The sequence below is a fragment of the Numida meleagris genome, chromosome 1, assembly GCF_002078875.1.
Source record: "Numida meleagris isolate 19003 breed g44 Domestic line chromosome 1, NumMel1.0, whole genome shotgun sequence".
Classification (NCBI taxonomy): domain Eukaryota; kingdom Metazoa; phylum Chordata; class Aves; order Galliformes; family Numididae; genus Numida; species Numida meleagris.
This window is the reverse complement of record NC_034409.1, coordinates 29330758-29358091: the sequence shown is the minus strand read 5'-3', so window position 1 is coordinate 29358091 and position 27334 is coordinate 29330758. Positions and strand designations below refer to the sequence as shown.

The window sequence follows — 27334 nt, the reverse complement described above, 5'->3', positions numbered from 1 at the left end:
AAAACTAATCTTTACTAGTCATCTGTTTAGATCAACGTGCCACAAAATGAGAAGCACATCAATGAATTGATTTTTGCTCTCTTTTTTTTCTTCTATTAGGAAAGTCTATATAAGAAAGGAATACAATTTGTCACCATTTGCAAAACAAGATGCTACAGATTAAAGAAAAAATAATAAAGCTACATTATTTCAGCTGAAATTCACATCTTCCTTTGCAATATCAAGAAATATTTCAACTGAGAAAGTAAGAATAAATCAATTTTCTTTTATGTTCTGAAAGCGTCACTTTGAGGAAATATTTGGAAAAGAATGAGTGGAACAATGTGCATAAGAAACTTAAATGTATAAACAAATCCCCTCTAAAAGTCAAGAACAGAGGAAGAGGTAAAACACAGAAAAACATTTTATGATGATGCATTAAAATTTTACTGTTTGATGTAAAAATTCAGAACTTTCATCACTCAACAGATTCAATGGCTCAACATTCTTTCTCCACCCTGGAAGCAACACAGATTAATACTGAGCTTAAGGAAATTTTATCTAAATTTTATCTCAAAAAAAAAAAAAAGCTTAGAAAGATAGATAAATTAAAAAAAATCCACAAAACAAAAAACAGCTCTTCCCTCAAACCAGTGATCAAAGGCAAAGTCAGGCAAAATCAAAGAAGAGAGGAAGTACTTCTGCCACCAAGAATATCCATTTAAACACAACCAGATTCTGGCAGAGAAGATTCATTCGACTTTTCAACAGAAGATTTTCAAACACCATGCCCATTCACTATGAATTTGTACTGGCAGAAACGTTCATAGCCTTTCTCCAGAAATATTCCAATTGAAAAATGGCAAACACAATGATAAGGAAAGAATCAGAGATTTGAATTTGCAACTTCAGGGCCAGGAAATGACAGCTGTAACTTTCCAGGTAGTGTTTGGTACTGCTCAGACAGCAAAAGAAAAACCTAAGAACTCCACAGACGTTCCTTATGAAAACATGATCATGCGGCTTCACTCACCCACAGGATTACTGGGAAGTATTCCATGTTATTTACTATAAGGTTCCATTGTTTGTTCTCAAAATACAGGTCTATACCACAAACCAAATTTTGCATTTCAAAACATGAATTCAATCACCACCAGCATTAACAAGAGCTGCCCACGTCACTTTTCAGCCTGGTTACAACCACATCTGTGAGCTTAAATACAACTGTCTCAAGTTTAATGTTTTTTTTTTCCCAATCAAATGAATTTTCAAGTAAGATTTTATCGCATCTGTAGATGTTTTGTCCATTCCAACATGTGATATCAACTCCAGTAGCAATTATTTCAGCCTAAAATGTATTGCTAACTTCTCCCAAGGTTCATCGGCTGCACAGTGAAACAATATTTTCTTTGAAGGACTTGAGTCTGAGAAACTCTTTATTAAAAGCAAAGTTGTCAGCAGGGAAGCCTTAAACAAGAGCTTCTCCTTACAAACAAGTCACAGAACGGAAACTTTCTTGTAACAGATAAAGGCAGCCTCCACACACATTTGGATGAAAGCAAAGATATTTCAGGAGAAAAAAAGATTTTTCAGTGTGTGTTAATTAGGAACTTAACTCAAACCACATTCTTACTTGCAGGCAGCTACAAGATGTCATGTAAAGGATTCCAGCATTTTCCCTTTGTTGCATTATCAGAAAATTAATCATTCTATTCAGATAATGCCATTCTGATCTTTTTGTGTTATCTTAAGTTTGCAAGATGTTTATAGAAAAGTATGCAGTCGGTGTAACTTTTGACCCAGGAATCTGACACAGTTAATTAAAGTTAACCCAAGTGAACAAGTATCAAACTATGAATTTCCTTACTGTATCACAAGATCATTATTGTGACAAGTAAATGGTAAGATCCTGATGAATGGCTGCCACTGTTCAATAGATTGAAGAAGGCTTCAAAATACCTTATCTGTGCTCTCCTGAACAGGAAGATTAAGGAAAGGGTGGATAATAGCCTTTAGTTTTACCCTCAAACACAGGATTCAGTCTGTCTGGCTCCAGGCTGTATTATTACTTTGGTCCAGGCTATTGTCTATTCTCACAACATTTATAAAAAAAGAAAACATTTCAGACATATGATTTTTGGTTCATTTTACGAGACAAAAGGGTTGTTAATAGCCTTCCAAATTGTTCTTAATGCTACAAATCATTTAAATAAGCTGTAATTATATAAGTTAATAAACACATTACGAAAGGTACCCACACATAAACAGGTTGATATCCATTTCTATTTGAAATATTTTAATAAAAGTCCTTTCAAGCTGTAATGGTTAATATAGAGAGATAAGTGTCAATCACAGCAGCTAGAAGCTTGTCAAAGTTAATTACAAATTTGTAAAAACACACTGTAACTGAAGAGCTGGATCTACTTTTCTTTCTTCCTGACCTATAAAGAGGACCTGAAGAGATTTTTCTGCATTCTGCTTTCTTACATACTTTAAATGGAACAGCTCTTTTTCTGCATATATTTACAATATATTCTGCATGTATATATGTAACATGCAGTAAATATACATGCTTTTTCCTAGAGAACAACGGAAGACTGGAAAGCTTTTGCATATTCCCTCAAAAAAAAAAAAAAGCCAAAGAAATAAAAAGCTTGACAAGTTATATATTGTTTACAGTCAACAGCACAACTGTTCCACTTTGATAATATAAACACTAGCAATAAGATTCCTAAGAGTGGTGCGTAAGAATAACTGGACGGGAGCAATTAATTACTCAGGCCTAAATAGTTGTTTTTTTTTGTTTTGTTTTGTTTTTTTTTGACATGCATGAGCTGTGAAATTTGGGAAGCATATCTGTTAAGACTAAGTTTTAAGGTTGGTATAAAGGTCATTGCCAGTCAGTGCTGGCCTAGATTAGCTTTTCGGGTAATATACGCAAATTAAATTGTTCAATTTGATTAAGCATTACAACTATTATGTATTATCTGGATTCCCTATGCTCTCACAGTATTTTGAAAATTCTAATATGCCATGAGCTGACATCAAATAGTTGGATTGGAAATGTCTGTACCAGCCCAAGGAAACTTCCTGACAAGATCAACAAATAGTAATTGAATATCACCAGCAGCTAGCATTATTGAACAAAAAAAAAAAAAAGAGAGAGAGAGGCAGTACGGAGGCATGTCTGAATTATGCGCAAGTCATCATTCTGATGAGTTAGAATAGTGTATCATAGCCCGTACACCTTTGTGCTGAAAACTCTCTGTGTTCTTCAAGAACCAAATGCATGGAGTGAAAGCTCTGATCCAACACAAAGGTGAACAGTACTTAATCACTAGCATAGTTTCAGGACATCATAAGTTATATCACTGCCTCCCAAGCTGTTTTGGCATTTCTGTGTGTAGATTTACCACTTGGGCTGTACCACATGCCTAAGTGCGTTAGGCCAGAGGAAAGAGCCGTCGTCATTTAGTTGTCATTGTTGCTACACAATACACAAAATCCAAGGACTCTTCATGACATCCCTATAGCAAACTCTTGCATGTTTAAAGGGTATTTCATAATCTATTAATGAATTTTCCCAATTTTTACATCCATTTATCATCTCCCATCTGCTTTCAGTCTAGTTTCATCATGCTGTTCCTTCACCCTTTCTTTTATCTTAACATGTATAAAACCATGGTTCATGCACTTTGATTTTCTTTCTCCATACATGCCCTTGGGAGCAACCACAGAGTGACTAAGGCTGATGCTACCTGTTACACTGGGTGCTGCCATCGAGAACAGCAGTAGCTGTTCCTTGTGGTTTTTCCTACCACCACAACCACTACATGGGATATTTCACACCTACCCACAATCTTACAGGTTAGTCACCCTCAACAGTTAGCACTCAGTATGAAACCACACAACCTCAGTGGACTTTCCACTGCGCAGGCTAGGCTACATTAAAGTCATGTATAGAAAACCGAGGTACATGATTCAGCATGCAGGCGTATAGAAATGCACACATTCAAAAAACTTATGAACATTATTTTTCTAAATTGAAAATGTTTTCTGAACTTGAACTATTCAGAACAAATTTGAATTCAACAAAGCAATCATCTTCAATAAGATGTACAACTTGTTTCATATTTTATTTTTAGAAGAATAAAATTCAACAGTAATGTCTGTAGAAATATTTCTAACACAAAAATTATTGACAGGATAAATACCTTATACTGACAAGGTAAACTTTCATCAACAGTAATTTTTCGATCAATGAAGTATTTAGTAAGAGTGAGGAATGAAAATGAATAAAGTAAACAAATATGGTTCAGTTAGCATTTTATCATAAGCCAACTAATGTCTCATGTAATAATCACTTCAGTCTGAGGTGACACTCAAAAATTACAGTACAGTATTTTGGATTTTTTTTCTTTTAAAAAGCAAGTCTCCTAGACTAGTAGCAATTTCATATAGTATATCCCAACCCACTACAGGAAGTCACACCATTAAGTTACTGAACTACAAAATAATTCAGGAGCACTCTTACCGTTCATAAGAATACACAATCTTCATATCTAAATCTATTCCCTACCCCAAACTAAGTTATGCATAACTAGTTCTAGGCTGTATTCTTCCTGCTCTCTACTGTGAGACCCGTTATATCTCCATACTGCAGGCCAGTCATTAGAATCATCAAGACAACAAAAATTACACAATAGCCTCCAATTTCTGAAGCAGGATCATCCTACTCAGCACATCCTCAAGTCTGCCCAGCAAAAGCACTTGGGAGCTCAACTATGGAAGTCTCCAACCAGTCAAGAACAACTCTTACAGAATCATAGCATATCCTTGTGGATCCTTCCCACCTTGGGATCATTCAGCTCCTGGTTCTACACAAGACCACCTGAAATTCAAGTCCTATCTCTGAGATCATTCTGAAACACTCAATCTTTGGTAAGATTGGGACCATAACCATTGCTCTGGGAGAACCTACTCCTGTGCTCAGCCACCATCTCAGTCAAGTATCTTTTTCTAACACTTCACTTGATCCTTCCCTGACACAGTTCCTCATACACCGTCCCCTCTTAACAATATCATCAGCCTTTCCAGGCTAACAGAATCCTAGACACAGTAGCACACCTCATCTTCCTCTTTGTGGAAGACACAAACAAACAAAAACTAACAGACTCCTAGAAGTGGGCATACAAAACCCGCTATAATGAGGATCTGACATGCCAGAGGCCTCAAGAATGACACAGTGCTCAATCCCATGTACAAGATAGCAGACCTCAGTTTTACATTTCCCAGCTTCTGTATGTTGGACAGATTTTATCTTAGCTCTACCTTATTTCACTTCAGCATTTCCCAGTTGTATACACTAGGAGATATCAACTCTTGCATTAACAAGGGACACAATGACCACAGCTCCACTTTCATTGTTTTGCATGGGAGTTTACAGACAGAGCAAGAAAGCAATTTAAACCACTGGACTCTTTCCATGCATTTTAAATTATGATTCTATTTACCACAGTCTTACAAATTTTCATTTTGAAGATATAGATGCTAGCCGTGTTAGGAAGTATTCCCTAGGTGTTACCGTCCTGCATAATCTGGACATCTACTATATCACTACCCAAGAATAACATACCCCCCCACTTTTCAGCTCCAATTGCATGGCAAGAGAACCTTTTCAGTCAGGATTTCTGCAGAGGAAGAATCTATAAATTAGTTTAAAGGAAACAGGCTATGTTTTCCTCCAACCTGCCTTTATTCTAATAGCGATAGTCAAATGTTATCAGTAACTAAGACACCTCCACCTGGCACTATTTCACTCCTTACATTTTGACTCCATTTATGAGACAGGACAAAATAGATTAATAATATAAAACATTACATTTATTAATGTTTGCGGTGCTGAACCCCGAGAGCAGTTAATATGGAGTAAACCAAAATCTCTGCCAAGCAATTAAACTCACAGAAGATAAGCAGATGGCACAAATTAAACTCATTAGTTCACTGCACAAAAGCTGCAGATAAGAGAGCAGAATGCCCGGCTACTCTAGTTCACAGGCACTCCCTCACCATACCACAGGCCCAGCACAGTCCTTGCTGCCTTCCCGTTTCCCATTCCTCACACAAGGTGGTCATGACCATCTTGTTTTTCAGTCTTTACTGATCCTTTGATTTTTGTATCTTCTTGAACATTATTATAGAATAAAAAACTACCTAACATCAAAACAAGACTGATTGCTTTCAGGTGACTCCAGGCAGCTGTGCAAAGCAGAAGGCTTCCACACCAAAGCGTGTCAGAAAAGATGCAGGATGCATGTGCAGGGAGGTGGAGAAACAAAGAATAGAGTTAACTTTGAGGAGATAACAGCAGATACAATTAAAGTATTGCTATTTCTTTAGTTCAACTAGCTGTCAGTAGGCAGTGATCTCAGCATTATGTAGAAGAACATGAGCAATTGCAGATGTGTAAAGAACACAGTTTTCAAAACATTTGCAACATGATTTTTCAGGGAAATAATGAAAATGTTTTCTATAATCTCAAAATTGAGCCAGAAGTATTTCCTGGAATAAGATTTCAGATGAAAGTGTGAAGTATGAAGGAAAAAGTTTCAGTACAGAGATTTAGCCTATTCAATTTAGTGTTCAGTGACTTCACCAGTTTACATTTTGCCTTGCCAACCATTGTTCCAAGATCCTCAGATTTTGAAAAGAACTACAGAGCCAAAATGAATACAATCAGTTATGCTTTCTCAGTACGACTGTAGTCAATAAATTGAGCTCCTGACACACATTTTAAAAGTTACACTTCAAGGAACCTACTCCTTATGCCAATCGTCACACTTCAGAGCTTTTACAATTCTTTGAGTCACTCCCATGAAACAACTTACGGATTTTTCTCATGTATAGAATTGCTCAGGTTGGAAAAGACCTTCAAGATCATCAAGTCCAACCACAACCTAACCATACTATCCTAACTCTAACAACCCACCACTAAATCATGTCCCCAAGCACCACATCCAAACAGTTTTTAAATGCATTCAGGGATGGTGACTCAACCACCTACCTGGCAAGCCTGTTCCAGTGCTTAACAACCCTTTCTATAAAGAAGTTTTTCCTGATATCCAACCTAAACCTCCCCTGGAGCAACTGGAAGCCATTTCCCCTTGTCCTGTCACCAGTGAGAAGAGACCAGCCCCACTCTCACTGCAATCACCTTTCAGGTATTTGAAGAGAGCAATGAGGTCTCCCCTCAGCCTCTTCTTCCCCAGACTAAACAGCCCCAGTTCCTTAGTCTCTCCTCATAGGGCATATTCTCCAAGCCCTTCACAAGCCTTGTTGCCCTTCTTTGGACCTGCTCCAGCACCTCCATGTCCTTTCTGTACTGGGGCGCCCAAAACTGAACACAGTACTTGAGGTGAGGCCTCACCAATGCCGAGTACAGGGGCAGGATGACTTCCCTAGTCCTGCTCACCACACCATTCCTGATCCAAGCCAGGATGCCATTGGCCTTCTTGGCCATCTGGGCACACTGCTGGCTCATATTCAACTGACTCTCCATCAGCACACCAAGGTTCCTTTCCGCCAGGCAGCTTTCCAGCCGCTCCTCCCCAAGCCTGTAGGGTTGCCTGGGGTTGTTGTGACCAAAGTGCAGGACCCGACACTTGGCCCTGTTGAAACTCATACAGTGTACTTTGGCCCATCGACCCGGTCTATCCAGGTCTCTCTGCAAAGCCTTCCTACCCTCTGGCAGATCAACACTCCCTCCCAACATGGTGTTGTCTGCAAATTTACTGAGGGTGCACTCAATCCCCTCAAGATCATTGATAAAGATGTTGAATAGAAGAGGCTCCAGCATTGAGCCCTGGGGGACACCGCTTGTGACTGGCCGCCAACTGGATTTAACTCCACTGACCACAACTCTTTGGGCCCAGCCACCCAGTATTTCACCCAGCAAAGCGTATGCCCATCCAAACTATGGGCAGCCAGCTTCTCCACAAGGATGTTGTGAGGGACAGTGTCAGAGGCTTTACTGAGATGAGATCATTTGCACCTTACGATACTGAATTAAAACAGTCAAATAAGCATGCAGTTGCTGGGTTATAATACAGACAGGCAAGGAAGAAAAAGCATACATGCTTGTTTAAGTTTCTTTTGTACTGCAGTAGCTGAAATATCTTCCAAAAATCTTACCTCCTCAGCAATACCTTCCTTGTCAGGCAGAAGGGAAAGCCAAAATCTTTTATTCCTCCTGCAAACTACAAGGACATGAAAAGGGACAAAAATACATAGTGAACCTCTCTATGAAGACAGCCAGATGTGCTCCTGCAGACTGATAGTCTATCGTTCCATCGTAAAAATAAATACTTCTAGGCAAAAAGATAGTATGTTTATTCAACAAAAATCTGCAACTTAAAAAATACTAAAATATGTGTCTTTAACTCAGGTATTAACTACCTAACTTATGGCTGGGAAGATGGAAATTCCCCCAAGTACAGAAAGGAATCAAAATCTTAAACATGCCTAATATAGTAACTATAACATTTTTTTGGTCAGAAGCAATTTCAGTCCCCTAAGTTCTTCTATCTCAATTTTTGCCCTCATTCCCCACTCAAGTCCTGTTCACGCCACAAATGCACCCCCTCCCAAACACTCCATGTTCTCTCTCATCAAAACCCTACTTCTCACATCATTTCTCCTCTGTGTCAGGCTCTACATAATAAAGATCGCATACCTACCTCAGTATTTCAGCTCTTCCAGTTCTACTAGATCCCACCTTGCCTTCCCTCTTCACGCTGCGAGTCCTTCCACCACCTCCCCATCAACTGCTGAGGCCAGTGGGAGGTTTCTAAGCCCAGAATTTACCCCAGGTCCTGCTCCAGCAGAAAGTAGCCAGGCACAGCCTCTAATAAATGTCATTCTAAGGACAGAAGAAGAGCCCTTAACACTTAACCGTTTGGAAAGATGAGCAAACTTGAAAAACACTCACTCACTTAAATTCAATTTACTGGATAAATATAACTTAAATCAGTAGGAGACAAGTATTTATTTTCTCCTTTGTTCTCTTTCTTGTATTTTCAATTGTTGTAAAATAAATCTCCCAGCTGTGACTGAAGCGTGTGCAGTCAGTGATGGCTATCTGAACCAGTACATCAGCTGATGCTTTGCATTTGCTCAAGGCTTTCAATTAGTATTGAACATTTATGTTTACCTGAACACTACTAATTGTGATAAAGTACTAACTGTTCTTTTTTCAATAAGTAAATAAATGTTGACCTATTATGCAAATCTGACTGAGAAGCTTTTTCTTCATAAATTTTAGAACAAAATGTAAAGATTTATGCCTGACTGAACTTCATTTATTCCAAAGCAATTTTGGAAAGCTATATAAATAGATATTTGTTGCATATTCAGACAGTCATGGGAATATCAATAAAGTATTTAAAAAGTTAAATATGTCAAATTTACTACAAGATACATACTTACCGCTGACTTCACTGCAGTTTACTTCGCTGTCTGAGTCCGAAACACTAAAATTTACATAGACATTCCAGTACAACTTGTCAAATACCTATAGCCTTAGGAAAATGAATGTGCTCCCTGTACACGGACTTGGCACTGCACTGAAATCAACTGGCCTTTTTGCGTGCAGTTCCCAGCAGAATAGTGTTGGACAAGTCTTCAGGGATTTCCCTCTTCCTTTCAAGAAGCCATTACCAAGAACAGCTTGGGTTTAGATCGCTCAAGCATACGCTTAGGGGATGTCTATGCTATTACTGAGCCTAATTAAGAGCAGTTTCTTCAAGAAAGCCATTCACAAACAACACACACAAACGCAGATCCACACACCACCTGTCAAACTCAGTGCTCACATTTAATATCAAATTTGTCTGGTCAGTTTACAGCTTCTGAAGGCCAATGTTATTCTTGCTTCAAAGACACTCAGCACCGCACCTTGCCTCTTCACATGTCCCAGCGCATCACAGAATCACAAAATTCCAGGGTTTGGAAGGGACTTCAAGAGATCATCAAGTCCACCCCTCCGCTAAAGCAGGCACCCCACTGTTGGTCACACAGGTAGGCATCCAGACGGGTCTTGAACATCTCCACAACCTCTCTGGGTAACCTGTTGCAGCGCTATCATGGTCAGCCAACATATCATAGGTACTACCATTTATTTCCTTGGCAGGACAAACAGGAGAATGGAGGACAAAGCCAGGACAGAGAGGAGACACCATTCCCGTCTGGAAGAGCTTCTGGGAGCTGGCACACATACACAGCAATACAGCTGTATTCACTCTGCTATCCCAAGTCTTATCTGCTACAACACAGCTAAAGCAGAGGCCACAGACAACCTCAGAACCTTGATATGGATCTGATGTTGCAGTCATGTCTCAAAACTAATACCATCGATTTCTACTGTTCACTGCTCTTTATGTGAATTGAGCCAGCTGCAATAAAAAAAAGAAAAAATACATCTGCTTGTTGTTCATATGGAAAATAATAACCGCCCTTTTCAGCACCAGCTCCTTAAATTATCTGCAAAACCAAACCAAATAAACCATCACACTATCTCAGTTTTGAGCAATAATATCTCAGTTTTTCCTTTACCAGAATCCTACAAGTCAGTTCAAGAAGCTCTTAACTACTTGAAATGCTGCTGCAGGAAGGAGTGAGCATGTGCACAGAATTATGCCTTCACTTTTTTTCCTACAATTCCTTAACAATATCCTGCATCGTGCAGTTCAAAGCAAGGGAGGAAAAAGAGATTATCCTTCACTTTCCTCACCTTGATGGAAGATCTTTCTTACTGCACACATACTTCAGGATGCCTTGGTCAGAGACTGAAAAACAGGTTGTAGTAGTTATAGAAACAATCTGCATTTGAAAAAATTCCCTCTAAGTGATCACAGTTTTACGCCACAAGGAAAAAAAAAAAAAGAGACGATCATTTTCTTTTGCTTTTATTCCTTAATCACTTCCAAATCCTCACATGTAAAGCAATAGTTTCTCAAGCTACACTAGCTGTTTTCTCAGTACAGGAAGACACAGCTCACAAATTATAAGAAAAATCTGAAATCTCATTCCAAAAGCACAGCTTGACAGTCATATAATATCTGAAGTTGGAAAATGGTTGCAAGAGAAAGTGATATCCAGAATACACAGTTCAAAAAGCCCTGGAAAAAAGATTGGAAAAGTCTGTTTAATAGATAAAGCTTCAGATGTTCCTTCTATACTACTCCTTTGTGCCTGACCAGCCAACCTATTATTGTGTTCACTGTATCAAATAAAATGGTACAAAACTTTCCACTAAAGAGTATTTTAAGAAACACAGGATTTAAAATGGCATCTGAAAACCACCATACGGAACATTACATGTCTCATTTTCCTTTAGTCTGACTAATTTATTGAAGATAGTTAATTCACGAGGCAAGGATTATACTTTTTGCTGGTGTTTGTACATCTGCTGCAATGGTGCTCACTGTAACTTCCCAGCGCTAGTTCATTGCTACAAAAAAAAACAAAACAAAACAGGTTTGCTACAGTCCTACACAGCAGAGATATAGAACCTTTTTTTGTTACTATTTTATATGTACATGCAAGAGAATATATAGGGACAGGAATTATTTGGGATTTTTTTTTGGTTTTTTTTTTTTTGGACAGAAGCACTTTTCTACACTCACCTGATGCAGACAAATGTACAACAGTTAATCAACCACTTTATATAAATCTTTGATAAAGTCCCCCTGCTAGCATTTAAACAGCACTCCCTCTCAAACTTCACCAGATTTAGAACCAGACGTAAGCCTGGCACAGACCAACAAACATCAAATAGGGGCTTAAAGGAAAAACAACAACAACAACAACAAAAATCAACAGACTAAGAAGTAAAAGGTTTCAGAGTATTTCTACTGCCAGTATATCCTTCCAACTGTGGCTTTTAATGCCTCCCCACAGAGGCATCCTCAGAATCAATGTATCTCACATATGTGCATCCTAAAATCTGCTATGCTCATCCAAAGCACAAATATTCTTGTTGAAACTGTGTGTGGAAACACCCAACTATAAAGCACCAAAATAAACTCCCACAGATATCAATAAAGACTACTACAAACAAGAAAAGAACACTTCACAGGACACAACTGCTCCACCTCTTAATTTCTCAGCCGTGGTTTCGAAATAAACAAATTTATATAAAACCTCTTCTGCCAGATTTATTGAAAACACATTTGCCCTAAAGTCTGCCCACCTTTTACAATTGCCTTAGTTTGTCTTATTGAATGTACTGCTTGTCTTCCCTTGAGTACCTCAGTTCTCCATACAAACCACTATATCCAAAGGTAACAAAACAGCAGATTAAAATTTCTTACTTTGAGCAATGAGATAATTCATGCTGATCTCTTGCCAGAAGAATTTCACCAGCTTCTCAATCTCTGTATGGTTTATTTCTCCGAACAAATTCCACATCTCTGAAGACAGACAAAATCTGGAGCATTGCTTCGCTGCTTGGACGGAGGGATGGCTGTACCACCTCAAATGCACATCTGCATCTTCACTCGCTAAAACCCATCACCAGGCTTCCAAGAACAGCTACTCGTATTCCTCCAGAACCTGCCAAAGTCAGGGTTTGCTGAACTCTAAGGCCCAGAGAACACCCAGAACTGAGATCTAGGAAACTCTCTCAGCTGACGCAGCTGTTCACCTCATTTCTTTCACTGCATCAGACAGCTAAGCCTGTGGTTGTTTTACTTTACTCCAATCTGAAAGATACAGAGAGTAATGAGACTGGATATGACACAAAACCACACGTTAAGTGATTTCAAAGCTAGTCTCTATATAGCCAGAGGCTTACTGGAGCATTTCAAATTCCATCTTTTCTCATGCTAATTCCTACCAGATATTAAGTAACAACGTTCAAAATACATGGAACGTGAAAAAAGGCTTGTTGTAGTTGTATGAATATTTTGTTTGTTCATTATTGAAAAATGCAACTTTTAGAGAGTCATTAAGACTATGGAGTTGAGGTAGGCCATGTCAAATAGGAGTACTATGGCATGGTAAAATGATTCCAAGCCAATTTTTGTACCTAAAGTTCTGGATTTGTACTTAAGCTGTCATTTCACATATTATGAAAAGGGAAGCCAATTTCTTGTACATTCCAGCTCTCACTTAAGTTAGTGGAGTATGTAATTCCAGAAGAACAGTATATCAGGCCGACGTGAAATGTAATCTAAGAAGGTGAGTGAAATACATTAGCTTCTTTCCTCTTAAGTTTTGTTCATTTTCAGATGAGACAAGATTCAGGAACTTTTGTTCAGGCTTTACAGGGAAGAACTGCGCACAAAGTGGCCCTTTATCCCAACAATCCAAACTCAAAAGCAGTAAAAAGCAATGAAAAGGAGTTGATTCATATGGAACTACTGAGAATTTTAATTTGAAGGGTCAGATGAATTCTATCCTAACTGAGCTGTAAAATACCTCAGGCTGAACTGATCACCTCTACCAAAAAAGATGTGCCTAACTTACTTACAGAATGAGAAAGCTTTTAGAGATCTAGCGTTAGCCAAGATGAATTTCAACTCAAATGCTCCGAAGTGCTTTACATCCTCTGTCATCAGATTGGCATTTTTTCTTTTCCAGGCTTTTCATGCTGCTAAACATAATTAATACTCAAAAAAAGTAAACATTAGGCAGACGGTTTGGCACAGGTGTGTTAACATCATTTTTTATTGTTTTCCTACTTAATAACATGAATTCATTATGCAAGATTGGGTGCTTCAACCAGAAACCTCAAGGATAGCACTGTAACAACACTGTCTCCAAAAACAAACTTACAAGCTGCATGCTTTGTTTGGCCAGCTACATCATACACTGTACAATACCTGAATCAATAATGGCGCATATAATTTATAATTATTCTACTATTTTGTGAGAGTTTATCTCACATTTTTACTGTCCACTCTATTAGCATCTAACAACTGGTTTCATCACTACCGGGCTGAAACAAAGAAACAAGTTGCATCAGGGTATGTAATTCAGGTTTCTCATTTGAGAATAGATCTGTAAGAGCTTGAGATAGCATACCTAGGCAACTGGTACTTTGACACTGACAACCTGATTCCCCCCAACTCCCAGTTCTTCTACTGTAATTGTAAATTTCCTATTGCAAGCCTAAAAGCTCTGATTTCAAGAAGCTCACTGGGAAGGACTACAAGCCCACCACAAAGCCAGTCAGGAGGAAATCGCAACACATGGGCTCTAGGTAGACCTGAGGTCAACTGAACTAATGCCAAGCAGTTTTTCCCAAATCTTTAAAAAAGGAAACTGATCACTACAGCCAAGCAGATCTCAGAATTCAAAGCAAAGCATTCACACTAATAGGTAATAACTTGATGTATTGGTTTTCATATTAATAACTTCAGTAGCTAGTGTATAAGCTGTTTCCCATGTGATATGTTCCTCAAATAATACACTGAGGCAGCTCCCTGAACTACAGAAATTAAAAATCAAAGCAAGCCAAATATAAAGGGTAGAAAGACAAAAGACAGGGGGAATAAAGGAGACACTTTCACATACGCAGTTCTTCATCTTGTACTAAAATTCCCTGAAGTGCTTGTTAACTGCCATTCTGCTGATGCCATTAACATACTCCAGCACCCTGAGCGGCATAAAACAGATTAAGCAGTCGCATTAAACCTTTGTTCTTAACTTGCTCTGATAAGTTATCAACAGCATTTTCTGAACAGTTCATTTTCTGAATTGTTTTGAAATGTCAATATTTTCTTTAATCATCATGTTGTCCATGATCTGTGATAATTAAAAAATAAAACCTCTAGATTAAGCGGTGAATACTAATTATGTGTATTTCCATTACTTCATAGCAGAGAGGAGAAAGAGACAGCAACAATAAAAACCCACTCTTTATCTTTAGGACTTGAATCCCTTAGAAAAGAAGGCTGAAAGGAGTGGTCAAAAGACATTTAATGAGAACCTCCAGAAATAATGAGTTCTTTCATTTAAAAAAATAATTATATGAACCATTTTTGTTTTAAAGGTTCATTTTATAAATGAAAAATAGAAATGATCTTCTGAGTCCCTACTCATGAAACCAAGATGAAAAATAGAGGAATCAGTAAAAATATTAAACACGTTCAAAATACTTTAGAAGTTTTTATTTTAAAATATTTGAAAACTATCCCTCTATCCCTGTATTTTTAGAATAAATTGCGTCTATTCTCGCAAGGAAAGATTCATGCTTTGGACTCAAGTGCATTATGAATTGAACATCATTCAGTTGGTCCCTAGAAAGTAAAACATTAGAATGCTGCTTAGAACAAGTCAGCTTTCCATTTAAACACACATCTAGAGCATGTTAAAAAAAAACAAAAAAGTTATGCTGAGCACTTAAATATTTCACACAGACATTAAAGCAAGATGTCAGGGATGAAACACATAAGTCAGAAAGTGCTGCTATACATCTGGCAGTAGCCAGATGTCCGATTTGGACACAACAGGGTGTCCAATTTGGATCAAGGCTCTGACCACTGCAGAGGAAATGAAGGAGTCAGCTTTCTGCTCCAGACTTGTGTGTTGTACCACTCAAAAATGCAATTAAACCATTAAAGTAGAAGGGCACAACAGCCTGAAAGCTCTTGGAACGTTTATCTTTCCAGCCACAGTAGCAGCTACCATTCAGAGGAGGCTGGGGGGTAAGCAAAGGTATGCGCTGAAAAGGCTTGCTGACAGCACAAAGACCACATGGCTTCGTACTTGTCACGTGCCAAAAACTAGCCCAACTCAATCTAACTATAACAGCAAAGTGTAGGAGTCCAGATGTTTTAATTCATGCAAGACAGCAAATCCTTTCCATTTAAAATAGCATGCCTTCTTCCTGCAAGCTGCTGGTAGGACTTCAGGTACTAACCTGCTTGATCAGAACGCTTAAAGAAACTAACGCAAGATTGAAAGACTGTACTCAGAAATGGATGGGCAAGCTCAGAGCCACTATGATCCTCAATGTTAAATACTCCAAATAGTCAGAAAAAAACAGATGAAGGGGAAACAAATTCATCTCCTAGATCTACCTATTTTGGATTTTCTCCTGCATTAGGTAACCACTTTTACATATAGAGAGTCAAACTTTAAAGAAGCTAAACTGATTAATAGGTGCGTGGTATACAGTGACATTCAAATTTATTTTTCATACTTTAGTTCTTAACTGATAACATACTGCTCTTTTCTTTTAAAATTGTCCTCAATTTCCTCCCTTTTTCCTTCAGTATTTCCCAATCTTGCTACTTGAAAAGACAAGCACATTTTTCAAAGAAAACATTATGTAAATCAGATAATCCTGTAAATAACACATAGACTTGTTAGGTAAACAAACACACAAACACAGCAGCCACAACTTATTTTGTCAACAATATTTTATAAAGAAAATACCTTACACAATTATTTGAATGAACGGTGCTGAATCATTCTGCACTCAGTTCCCGCAACAGTGATTCAGTCAAGTTGGGTCTACATGTGAAGTCGTAAAATTACATTAGATTTGCAATTCCAGACAAGATACACATTTAGTAAAATGTCTGTGTTGTACTTAGCTTAGTATATTTGATTTTACTTAGCATTCACTTTGATGAGGAAGAGACCACAACTGCTCCTGCCAACTTGAAAATGAGTTTTTCCATTATTGAATAGTCTTAAATACTACAGAATTTTGCATTTTGGATAGAAGAAGCTCTGAACAACCTTTTTTACATTATCACTTCAGTTTTCAAAGCACTTGGAAAGCACAAGGCTGTACATACTTCTGTCTACGCCTATCCACAAGTTCTAAGGAGGAGCACATTCCCATTTTACCACTGCATTTCACAGGTTTTTAAAAAATTAGGTTATTAATTTTAAGTGAAGCCATGAATAATGACTTCATTTTAAGCATTTCTTTGGCATATACTAATGACTTTTCTCATTCAGCTTCCAATTATGGAGCACAGTGACTAGCGATTCCTTACAATTATAATTAGCTGATTAAGAAAAAGGGCAGATGAGATCAAAGCTCTGGGAGCACACAACCTTTGGATCGCAACTATCAATTCAGTTGACTTAAGCGGATAAAACATTGCATTCATATGACATACATAAGCTGTCATCTCCTCTGTTGTCTCAACCACAATTAAGAACAACTTTTATGAAAGGCTAAAGAAAGCCCTTTTCACCTTCTGAAAATAACCAAGAGCTTCTGGGGTGCCAGCAGCACGTACTGTGGGAGACATCTTCCTCACGCTGCCCGCAGTTCTACGCAGTGAACTCAGCATGGTCTCAAACTACATCAGAATTTTCCATAGCTTGGCTTACCATCAGTTATTCCAACTCATCATTTAAGCTTTTCATTCATCCTGAAGTGCTCTCTGAAGCTTTGGCTTTCTATTTACAACACAAGTAACACAGTGAGAAAAAATTATCAGAAAATGCCTTTCACCCTTTGAAAAGTTCTGCATTTCATCATGTTTTGGTATTTCATCTCCATATCAACAATCAAGTCCGCCATATCTGTAATGCATACTAGACGCTCAACACCAATACAATGATCCACAATCACACCTAAAGCCCAGTTCAAATGCCTGTCACAGAGATACAGCTTGTCAACAGAAGGGAAAGCACTTTCTTTAGGGCTTATCCAAGATCATGACCAAAGCAAAGACCAAAAAATACTGGCCTTCAGCAGAAAATCTTGCCACCTTCAGCAACAAATGTAGATACATTTGTATGACCTTGCCTTCCCTAACATAAACAGAGACCAATGTGCAAATGCATACATGCAATTATTTGAAAGATTTCTAAACATAACACCCCTCCGCACATGCTCCTCACTTCCTGGGAAGGGGATGAAAGAAGCAGCACGTGACAGATATTAGTCATGTTATTTAATGCATTCCTGAAAGTGCTCATGAATACCTCTGAGACTTCATATATAAGAATTTACTCTAAACCTACTCCCCCAGCTGCATATAAAACTGCATTGCTCCTGTTGCTGGGTGAGATAATAGTGTTAGATGCCAGTTGCTCTGAAAGGCTTATCTTAGTGTTTAAAAAAGATTGAAAAATATATATACAGGAAGTAAGAGAAAGATAACATCTAGCAAAGACAAGCCCAAACAGAACACCTAGGAAAACATTAAGTCTCAACTTGCCAATTTTCTGACACATAATCCATCAAGGGTGGGATCAGACACTTTATGAAGGAGATGGGTGTGATCAGGCCTCCACGCAATGCCTAGGGATCTATGGTGCATGAAAGCAGGATCCATCAAGATGCCATAAATGGTGTTACGTTAGTCAGCTCTTCCACAGGTTAACCAGGATATTTCCTACCTACAGCACAGCTGACTTGTCAGTTTGGCTACTGCCTCACTCTGCAGACCCAGTACAGTTACCACAGCTTTTCTCATGGAAGCACGTATATATGATTCCACTCCACAATTCAATCACTGTTTCTATATCCCTTTCACTTCTCCACAGACACTTGAAAGCAGAAATATCACATTCGAGGCAGAGAGTTATACACATTTATGTGTATAATCTCTCAAAGCCTTAATTAAATACTGAATATCTGATCACAAAACCTTGAGTCATTAATCACCATTATCCTATTAACACATAGCTCTCCACTTATTAGCTACTGTTTTATTTGGTGTCTCCCTTTTCTTTAGAATGGAAAGTATTTTGTGAAGTTTTATTTGGATCTACAAAAGAACATTAGATGTGAAAACATAGATGCTTCTGTAATTTATTCTCTAACATATTTCACCACAAAAATACAGAAATTTTAGTTCACATGCAAACGTCTCACTCTCTTTTTAAAAACACAGACAATAATTCGCAAGGAACACAACCTGGTTTCTTAAACGCAGCCTTTGGATTTTAGTTCAATAAACAGATAGGAGCACAAGCACTGCCAAAGGCCTACAGAAATTCCAGTCTAATTTAGGCTACTGATATTAAGAACTTGGTCAATGAAGTACAAAATCCAGACATTCTGAATTTTCCGTATTTGTCAACCTCTAGTAGATGGTACACTGAAAACTAAGTTCTTCCACCACAAGATCCTACCTGCACAACCTTCTAAAAGTGTAATACTAGCAGCTGTAGCCTCCTTTCACTTTACACAGTAGCCAGAAAAAACCCCGGGCAGGGGGAAACCCTGACATCTGATATTCACACACTCATAGAACCAACGTATTTCATTTCTAGTAAAGTGCCTTAACTAGAGGACATCCCAGTTAATATCATTTCCTATCTTCCCCTAAGAGAGAGCAGTATGAATTCAATAAAACAAGTATCAAGGACATGCCATACCAGCCATAAACTTAGCATTATACAGGACAGCGGCAAACCCTCATTTATTAAGGCAGGCTTAGAGAGAGGCAGAACCAGTATTCCAAATACAGCTTCCTAGAACAAGCATCCATTTCATGGTAGATTATCACTGGATTACACTGACTGACAAATGCCTGCTGGCACGCAACTCAGCTCATAGGGCTGGGTAGTGACTAGTCGCATACACAATAGCCATACACTAATAACAAGGATAATTACCTGGGTATTTCCATCCAGTCCTTTGCAGGCAGCGAAGAACCCACCACACAGATTTCTCACTTCTTCAAGAAATGCTCTAAACTTTTTATTAACTCAAAAACATCAGTAGAGTTTGTAACTCCTATTCAAATGAAGTTATGTACAGAGCTGGCAACACCTGACTTCTTTTAAGCATCGTCAGGCAGCTGAATGAATTCAGTTGACCAAAAATCTCTATTTCAACAGGTGAGGAAGAGGTGAAAAGAGGCTACAGGCATTTCTAAGCTTTGATATATTGATTTATTATGCCAGAGATCTTTCAGACTAATTAGTAGCATCTAATGAATGTGCCAGACATTATGAATGTGTTAAGGATTTAAGAGAACTTAATGTACTTAAGGCCGCTTTGGCATATTTAGACATTGAAACTCAGTATAATTATCTATATTACATATCCCTCAGCTACCACTCAGATCTTGCCGGTCATCATGTGGAGTTCTCATTTAAAGCCATTCCCAATCTACTATTTGTGATTCCAGCAAGCTCACAACTTCTACAGACATAATCTGACAGTGGAGATTCCTAGCAAAATAAACATGACCGGTATCAAAGATTTTGCTTGAGCAATATAGTGAGTGTAATGACAGAAACATGCAGAAGATAAAACATCATGAGGCTGACACACAGCACAGTCAGCAGTCTGGCAATAGTTAAAAAGTTTCTGTGTAGGCGCTTTGCAGATGTAAGCTACTTTTGCCAGGATAAGCCTCAAGACTTCATCTTTATTGAAACTGGCTTTGCTGACATGAGCTTGCAAGCCACTGTGTGTGTACTCTCCAAAAAAAGTGAAAAGAACAAAGGGAAACATGGAATAAGAGATGAAGCCTAATTTATTATACACTTATGGAGCTCAGGCTGTATAAACAAAATAAAGTCATAATACATATGCATCCATCTCATTTTTTAAAGAGACTTAAAATCCCAGATGAAATTTTTTTTTTCCTCTTTTCCGTCATGCCTGTTTCTCAGTCAAGGAATTAATAAGAATCAACTGCTTAAAATGCAAAAGAGCCAATATCCTCATTTAATTCGAGAATAACCTAGTAGAAGCCTTTGCCTCTGTGCAAGGAACCAAAAAAAAATATCTTGAGTGTTTCAGATGATGATGTGCTTATAGCTCCTTGTATGAATCACTTGGTCTTCAGCCTAAGCTCCTGCTAGAAGCACACAAGGTTTTTCACTGCTGTTTTGGTACTTGGCAAACTTAGGACAGAAAGTTCAGCCATGGTTTTGTCTCCTATGCAGTGTGAATTAAAGAGTCACACTATTTTTTCAAATTCATGAAAATACTGTTTTTTAATTTCTTTTATTTCTTTGTTTGTTTACAAATAAAGGAATTCCATCTGGACTGCGGATTCTTTATTTGTCATGTATTTCTTGTGTAGCACTGAAGTAAAAAGTTAAAATATCAGCAATTTTGCAAAACACTGTGACTTGCACAATAAAAGAGTTCTTGAGCAAATCAGTCACTGATTTTTTCAAAAGCTGGACTCAAAACCAGAGACTACATATCAGTTTCTATAAAATCTAACGTTATAGAAAAAACCACCAAGTATGAAGAACTAGTTCTGAATAGAAGAAGCCTTCACACGGCCGTGAGGTCCCCAAGGAAATCATCACTTGGTGCCTGCATTTTTTCTGATGCTCTTCCAAAGGGATTAACTAGTGACTACCCACAGGACATCAGCGTACCTAGAGCTCTGGCCAAGTGGTGTCATTCTTATGTGAAGATGAAGTGACTGACTGCAAAGTGAGACAGTACAATTTTCCTCCGTGCAGAAAGAGCCAGTTTCAGTGTTACTGCTCTGAACTATAAATATATATAATAAAAGCATCAGGTAAAACACTTCTGTGTATCAGCAATATTGCCAAGGTTCATAGCTGCCTTTTACTGCCTTGAGGAGGCTATTAGCATCAGCAAAGATGAGCAGTGAACTTCTTCAGCAGGAAAGATTTGCATGAAGTGAGGTAGAGATGAAATGACGCACTGTATAACAGTGATCGAGGAGAGAGAAGGGCGCTTTTTTATTTTCTCCCAGCAGCAACTAATGGACAGTCCCATGCGTGGCCTGCTGCCTCTCCCCTCCTCTTGGCACTTATAGGCAGAGTAGAAAGGAAGAAGACAAAGAGGTCCTAAACAGAGGTCTGTCAGCATTACACCACCGCTCATAACTGACGCTTTCATTTTGAGAGTCACAGATATCAACGCTACAGCATGTTTTAAGAGATTTTTTTTACAGCATGCAATCAGGATTTTGTCCTGGGACACAGGCTGCACCACGTTAATATAGGGAGCTAGATTTCTGAATAAAAACTTTTGAAAGCAGCAGAAGACCTTGACAGCTGGCTTGATGAACAAATATTGATCATTCGTTATGTGTAATGAAGTTCCTGAAAGAAAACATCACCCAAGTGCTGCTGGTGCACATCCCTGTCCCAAGCCAACTTTAACAAACAAGTCTCTTCTCATGGAGGAGTTAACCTTCAATAAAGAGGGAAACCTGTACTGGGGCCTGAAATCCTCTGTGCCTCAGAAGAGCAGTAGAAATGATCAGTGAAGCTCCTGTGACAGTACTCTGGGAAGCGCTGCAGCCCCTGACATGGGGTACCTGGGGTTGTTGCCCTTTCCCTCTCCCTGCCACACCACCCACCACTACCCTGATGGCCCACAGGCCTCCAGCCAAGTTCTCAGGCCCTTAAGTACAAAACACACTCACCTGAGAGCAAAGCCTGCACAAACACCAATGTTTCTCAGATGAATGCATCAAAGAGACTCTACTACCTGCATTCTGGGCAAACTGATCTCCAAAACTTCCACGAGTTCAGGTCATGTATGGCATTTCTACAATTACTACAAATACCTCAAGGAAGAAATCTGATTTCTCTCTTTGGCACCCTTTCAAATAACAATTCTTTGGCTCACAAGTCCAACTGCCAGTGTCACAGCACTGTGAAATCCATTTGCTGCACTAGGTTACCCATGAGATGGTAGGCTGAAAAGTGCACAACTCACTCTTGTCAACCACGTGCCATTAACATTTGTTAAACATCTGATAAAGCACTGAAACAAATTGCTTTCTTTATTTAGCAACACACTTTGAGAACAGATTTTCTCCTGATTTAATGGGATAGGTCTGTCCATTATCCCATTAGCTACGCATTGCTAGAAACCCCCAGGGCATCAAACTGCCAAACGTCTGACTGAAGATATCAAAGACTCTTCCAAAAACATCAGCTCCTTCTGCTCTTGATTACTGAAGAACGGTCTCACGAAATATCACTCATTAGATCAGATCATCAGATGAGCAATAACAAGTCCCACTTCCTATCAACTTTTCACCCAAGCTGACACACATTTTGTCTCACCAAAACTCACGTTCTGTGTGTCTGCCAGCATTTTTGAAACAGTTACGCCATCTGACTTATTTCCTCACAGCATTCATACTGATTCTTCACAACAACAGCAGCAGGGCTAGCACAGCAACCCTGTGCAGGAAAACATCAACGGCTACATATGGAACAGGAAAAATTCAATCTTTTGACTCCAGCTGCTTCTTCTTGCGTAGATCTAGCATGGAGGAATAGTTACTGGCTTGCATTTCAATAGAAAGTCTTAATGTTATCTTTTCCCTTCCTCTTCTTATTTTAGTTTAACAAATTATGAAGCAATAAATTATTTACTAAAATGTTTGGCCTAACACTGTTCATTTTTAAACATTTGTTTAAACACAAAAATTTATTCACAAAGATGCTGTATATTAATATGGTGAAAATTATGACCCATTCAGAGCTGTATGAATATTTTGCAGTGGCATTTTGAGAAATTACCTCAAGTGTAATAAATGCTGATTTGTGAAATTATTCTTCCTTCCCCTAAAACCACTCAATTTTGTCTTTAAAACCCAGGAACTATAAAGAACAGTAAAATAAGGCAGGAAATGTTCAGCAAATACATAAAACTCCATACTAGGTCTGTTTCTAGAAGTAAAACAGCAGTGTCAGAAAAAAAGCAGAATTTTTAAGTGTGGGGCTGTTAATAAGAACAGGATGCCAAGTTTTTCTATATCTCAGGGAGATAGGAGTTAGGTTGCAAGTTCAGTTATGCTCAGCCAACTGGATTTCCACTAGAGGTGCATATATCTGCCACTTAAGGGCACAAGCTTTCTTTTTCCAAGAAAATGTAATAATTTGGTTTCACACGCTGCTCCAAGCTCCCAAAATTAAGATCAATGCCAGCACTCAAACAATCTTGGCTTCTGTTTCCAGTCCTTAAGAGTGAAATAATACAAGATAGCAGCACTCTGCATTTGCCTCCCAATCTACTTGCTTCGCATACCTTCTTTTGAAACCCTGTCCAACTGGCAAGCTCACACAATGCTTCTAAGCCTCCTCTAAACCCAAGGCTAAAGCAATGTATCCTAAACAAACCTAGCAGCTACTGTTACATGCTGTCATGAAGGGAGTTGTATTTACAGACAAGTTTGACAGCACTGTAAAGAATCTATTTTGGTCGCTATTTTAAACTATTTCTTCAACACCTTTTACAGGGCTAATTATGGCTACACATGCAATCATAAGCAGCAGCCTTCTTTTCAAACAGAGGCTGCTTTTTTTTTTTTTTTTAAAGGAAATTATTCTTCTTTTATAAAAAAAAAACCTGGAGGAATAAACTTTAAAATTTCCATGCTAGCATAATATACAACTGGGGATCAGCTATACGGGTCCTGGTGAGAACCACAGATGATCTACATATGATCATACAGCAAAAAGAATTGTCTCTAATTGCCCAAGAAGTTTCACAACACTGCTTATGAGCACAGCTTCTGTGAAGTGTTGCACAGTCACAACAGTAATATCCCCTGCACTGGGCAAACCGATGTCACCAGTAGAACCATTTAGCCTTTTTTCTCAAGTTAACAAAGCAATGCAAAATGCCCCTCCTGCTTGCTGTTTCAGTCTTGACACCATTGACTTGCTTGAATTAGCTTAATCCTGAGACCGATGCAGGTATTAGCTGTGAAGACTCAGTATGAATTTTTCTAGCATCTGGAAAATGTTTGAGCAGTTCAGGGTACAATAATCACATTTAGATGCAGCAAAAGAATAAAATCACAGCATACTCAGGGTAAAAAACATCAAATCCTTGATTAATCTTATGATATAACAAACTAATCCACCAAGTTGTTTTTTTGTCTTACCTCAATAATCTTGTCATGAATTCGTAAGCCTTCTGCTTTGTCTGCAGGTCCATTTTCCAAAATTTTTGACACATAAATTCCCTCAGCAGATTCCTCCTGATTGTTCTGTGCCAGGCAGTAAGAAAGTTGGAAAAGGACCACATTAGTACAATAAATGAGATGTACTAAAACCAACACCAATGAACAACACAAATCCGCCTGAAATATGCAGCTCACTTTTCCACCTGAGACTTAAAATCCTTGGGATTTTTTTTTAAATTTGCTTAACACAAAATAGTCATTAATCAAAAGGACAGAATTAATGAGCTGTTCCAGCATTTTTAATAAGATTATCCATTTACTTCTGGTTATTTTAGTCTAAATGAGGCACAGGGTGCAATGTTAATCAAATACAAGCTAAAATATTTAATGCAGACCTCACACATCTCAGCAGACAGCAACTGCTGTGTAACAGCAGAGAGGAAGATATTCATAAAGAAGGGATGCACAAGTGTTTCTCTCAAGAAGGAAAGTGATCCTGGAGCACTGCAGCTTATAAAAACTTCCCTGCATTTGGAAATAAGGCCCAAGGAACAAAGTGACATTAGTTAATTGGCATGTAACAGTGATGGGATTTGGTGGAATTGGTTAACTTCATAAATCCTTTTCACGTGGGAGATTGAGAATTTGCTCAGCTATGGACAAAAAAAGAACCCACTTCCAGTTGATCTCTACAGATTTCCAAGTACAACTCACATGATGATCAAATTTAAAGAAGTTATTTACTACAGCTGAAATAAACTTGATGTTGTCGCAGAGCCTAAAATTACTTCATTTCTTTGCACAGTAGTTTAAAATAGTTTTTTAAAGTATTGTTTTAAAGCAATATTAATATAGGAATAATTCCAAAAGGACATTGCCTACTAGAAGTATTTTTAATTATTCACACAAATAATAAATGAGTTAGCAAGAAGTAAAGGAATCTTCTTCCAAACCATTTATACTTCGGACAGCAGTTGATACGATGCTTATTTTCCCTCTACTTCTGGTAACCCCTTGACCAATGTTATGACCCACAGGTGTACTGATTTCTAGGACTAGGTCCTATACACTTGTGGGAGAAAAAAAAACATTTTTTTTTAAATTAAGAAAATGATCAATCCATTATAAAGTATGGATCCACTGTAAGGCATGCTTCAGAGAATGGAGCAGCTGTCCCACACAGACTTAAACCAAGCAGATTTCAGGTTAACAACTATTTGTTCAACATGATGCAGGTCAGACTATGATCTCATAAAGTCCTAAGTTTTTCCTTGGTCGCAGACACTCATGGGTGTCAGGCAAGATGCAAAAGTGATTTTTTTTTTAAGGGTTCCAGAAATGTTTTGAAATGGTTTACAAACAGACCTGCACTCAGTTCCCATGTAAGCAGTGAGAAGTAATGAAACTCTGATAAAACAAATATAATAGCCATTAACCAAAATGCACAAAGGACTGGGTCTGTTTCTTTCTTAAGAAAACAAAAGACTAGATTATAGTAACTTCATTCACATGAAACTGCATATTTTTCCATAAGAAATGTTACTGTCCTTTCAGAGATTAACGTATGACTCAGTAAGAAAAAGGGTATTTTAGTCTGGCTTGCGGTCCCCATTGGTAGTACACACTGCTAACTGTAAGTCCTATCAAGAAAATACTCCACAAGGCACTCAGAGCTTCAGCACCTGATCACACAGTGCACAGGCCATGAAGCAGGTGGAGCTGCGGGGACCAGTGGTTTATCTGCCCCTGAGCTGAGTTCCTGGGCTGCTGCAGTCCTCAGCTGTGCCTGCAGCACATAGCTGCCTCCAGCATGGCTTGGCCAAGGCATCCTCAGAGAGGAGGGAGGCCAGCCTCGGCCAGCCAGAGATAGGGCCCGGGACAAAACAGGGATTAAAGTAGCATAGGTTCACCAGAATAATGAGTCACCTTCCAGAAACATACACTCATGTGAAATTAGACCTTTCTTGACAAAATAAGACAGGCTTGTGGTAAGTTGTTCCTTTCCTGTCATCTTGCCTTCCAGGTAGAAGGTGAACAGTGGGGCAGCCTGCAATGCAATTAAATGAAACACAGCAAATGGAAAGTACCAAGTCACCAAGTGTCACCTGTTTCCAGCAAGAAAAACCTGCACTGTGCATATAAAACACAAATTAAAAAAGCACATTCCCACCTACAGGACTGGTGCAACAACACCCCTGTTCTGCTCTTCCTCAGCTAAAGCCAGTGTTTTCACACAAGGGCACGTTTTCTCTGAACAACTTAAATGTATAATTTGCCTTCATAAACTCGTTTTGCCTTGTTACTAAAGAATTCCTGATCATGTTTTTAAGGTTTTGAGCAGTTTTTTGTTCTCATTATTTGAGCCTTCTTGACCCTTTCTTCCCATTATTTCCTTTGGCTCCAGCCATCCTGAGTCAGAGCTCACACTGACAACCAGGCCCTACCAATCAAACACATGTGGTACTCACCACAAGAACAAAACAGAACTTCTGAAGTCAGTA

At 38.5% G+C, this 27334-nt stretch overlaps 1 protein-coding gene across 1 annotated transcript in view; it reads right to left on the bottom strand.

The window, feature by feature from the left end:
- PDZRN4 (PDZ domain containing ring finger 4) overlaps positions 1-27334 on the bottom strand; it is a 246561-nt gene that overhangs the window by 215017 nt on the left and 4210 nt on the right. Inside the window, exon 3 of the mRNA XM_021384956.1 lies at positions 24813-24917. Coding sequence (XP_021240631.1) covers positions 24813-24917 — 105 coding nt within the window. The remainder of the gene's footprint in view (positions 1-24812; positions 24918-27334) is intronic.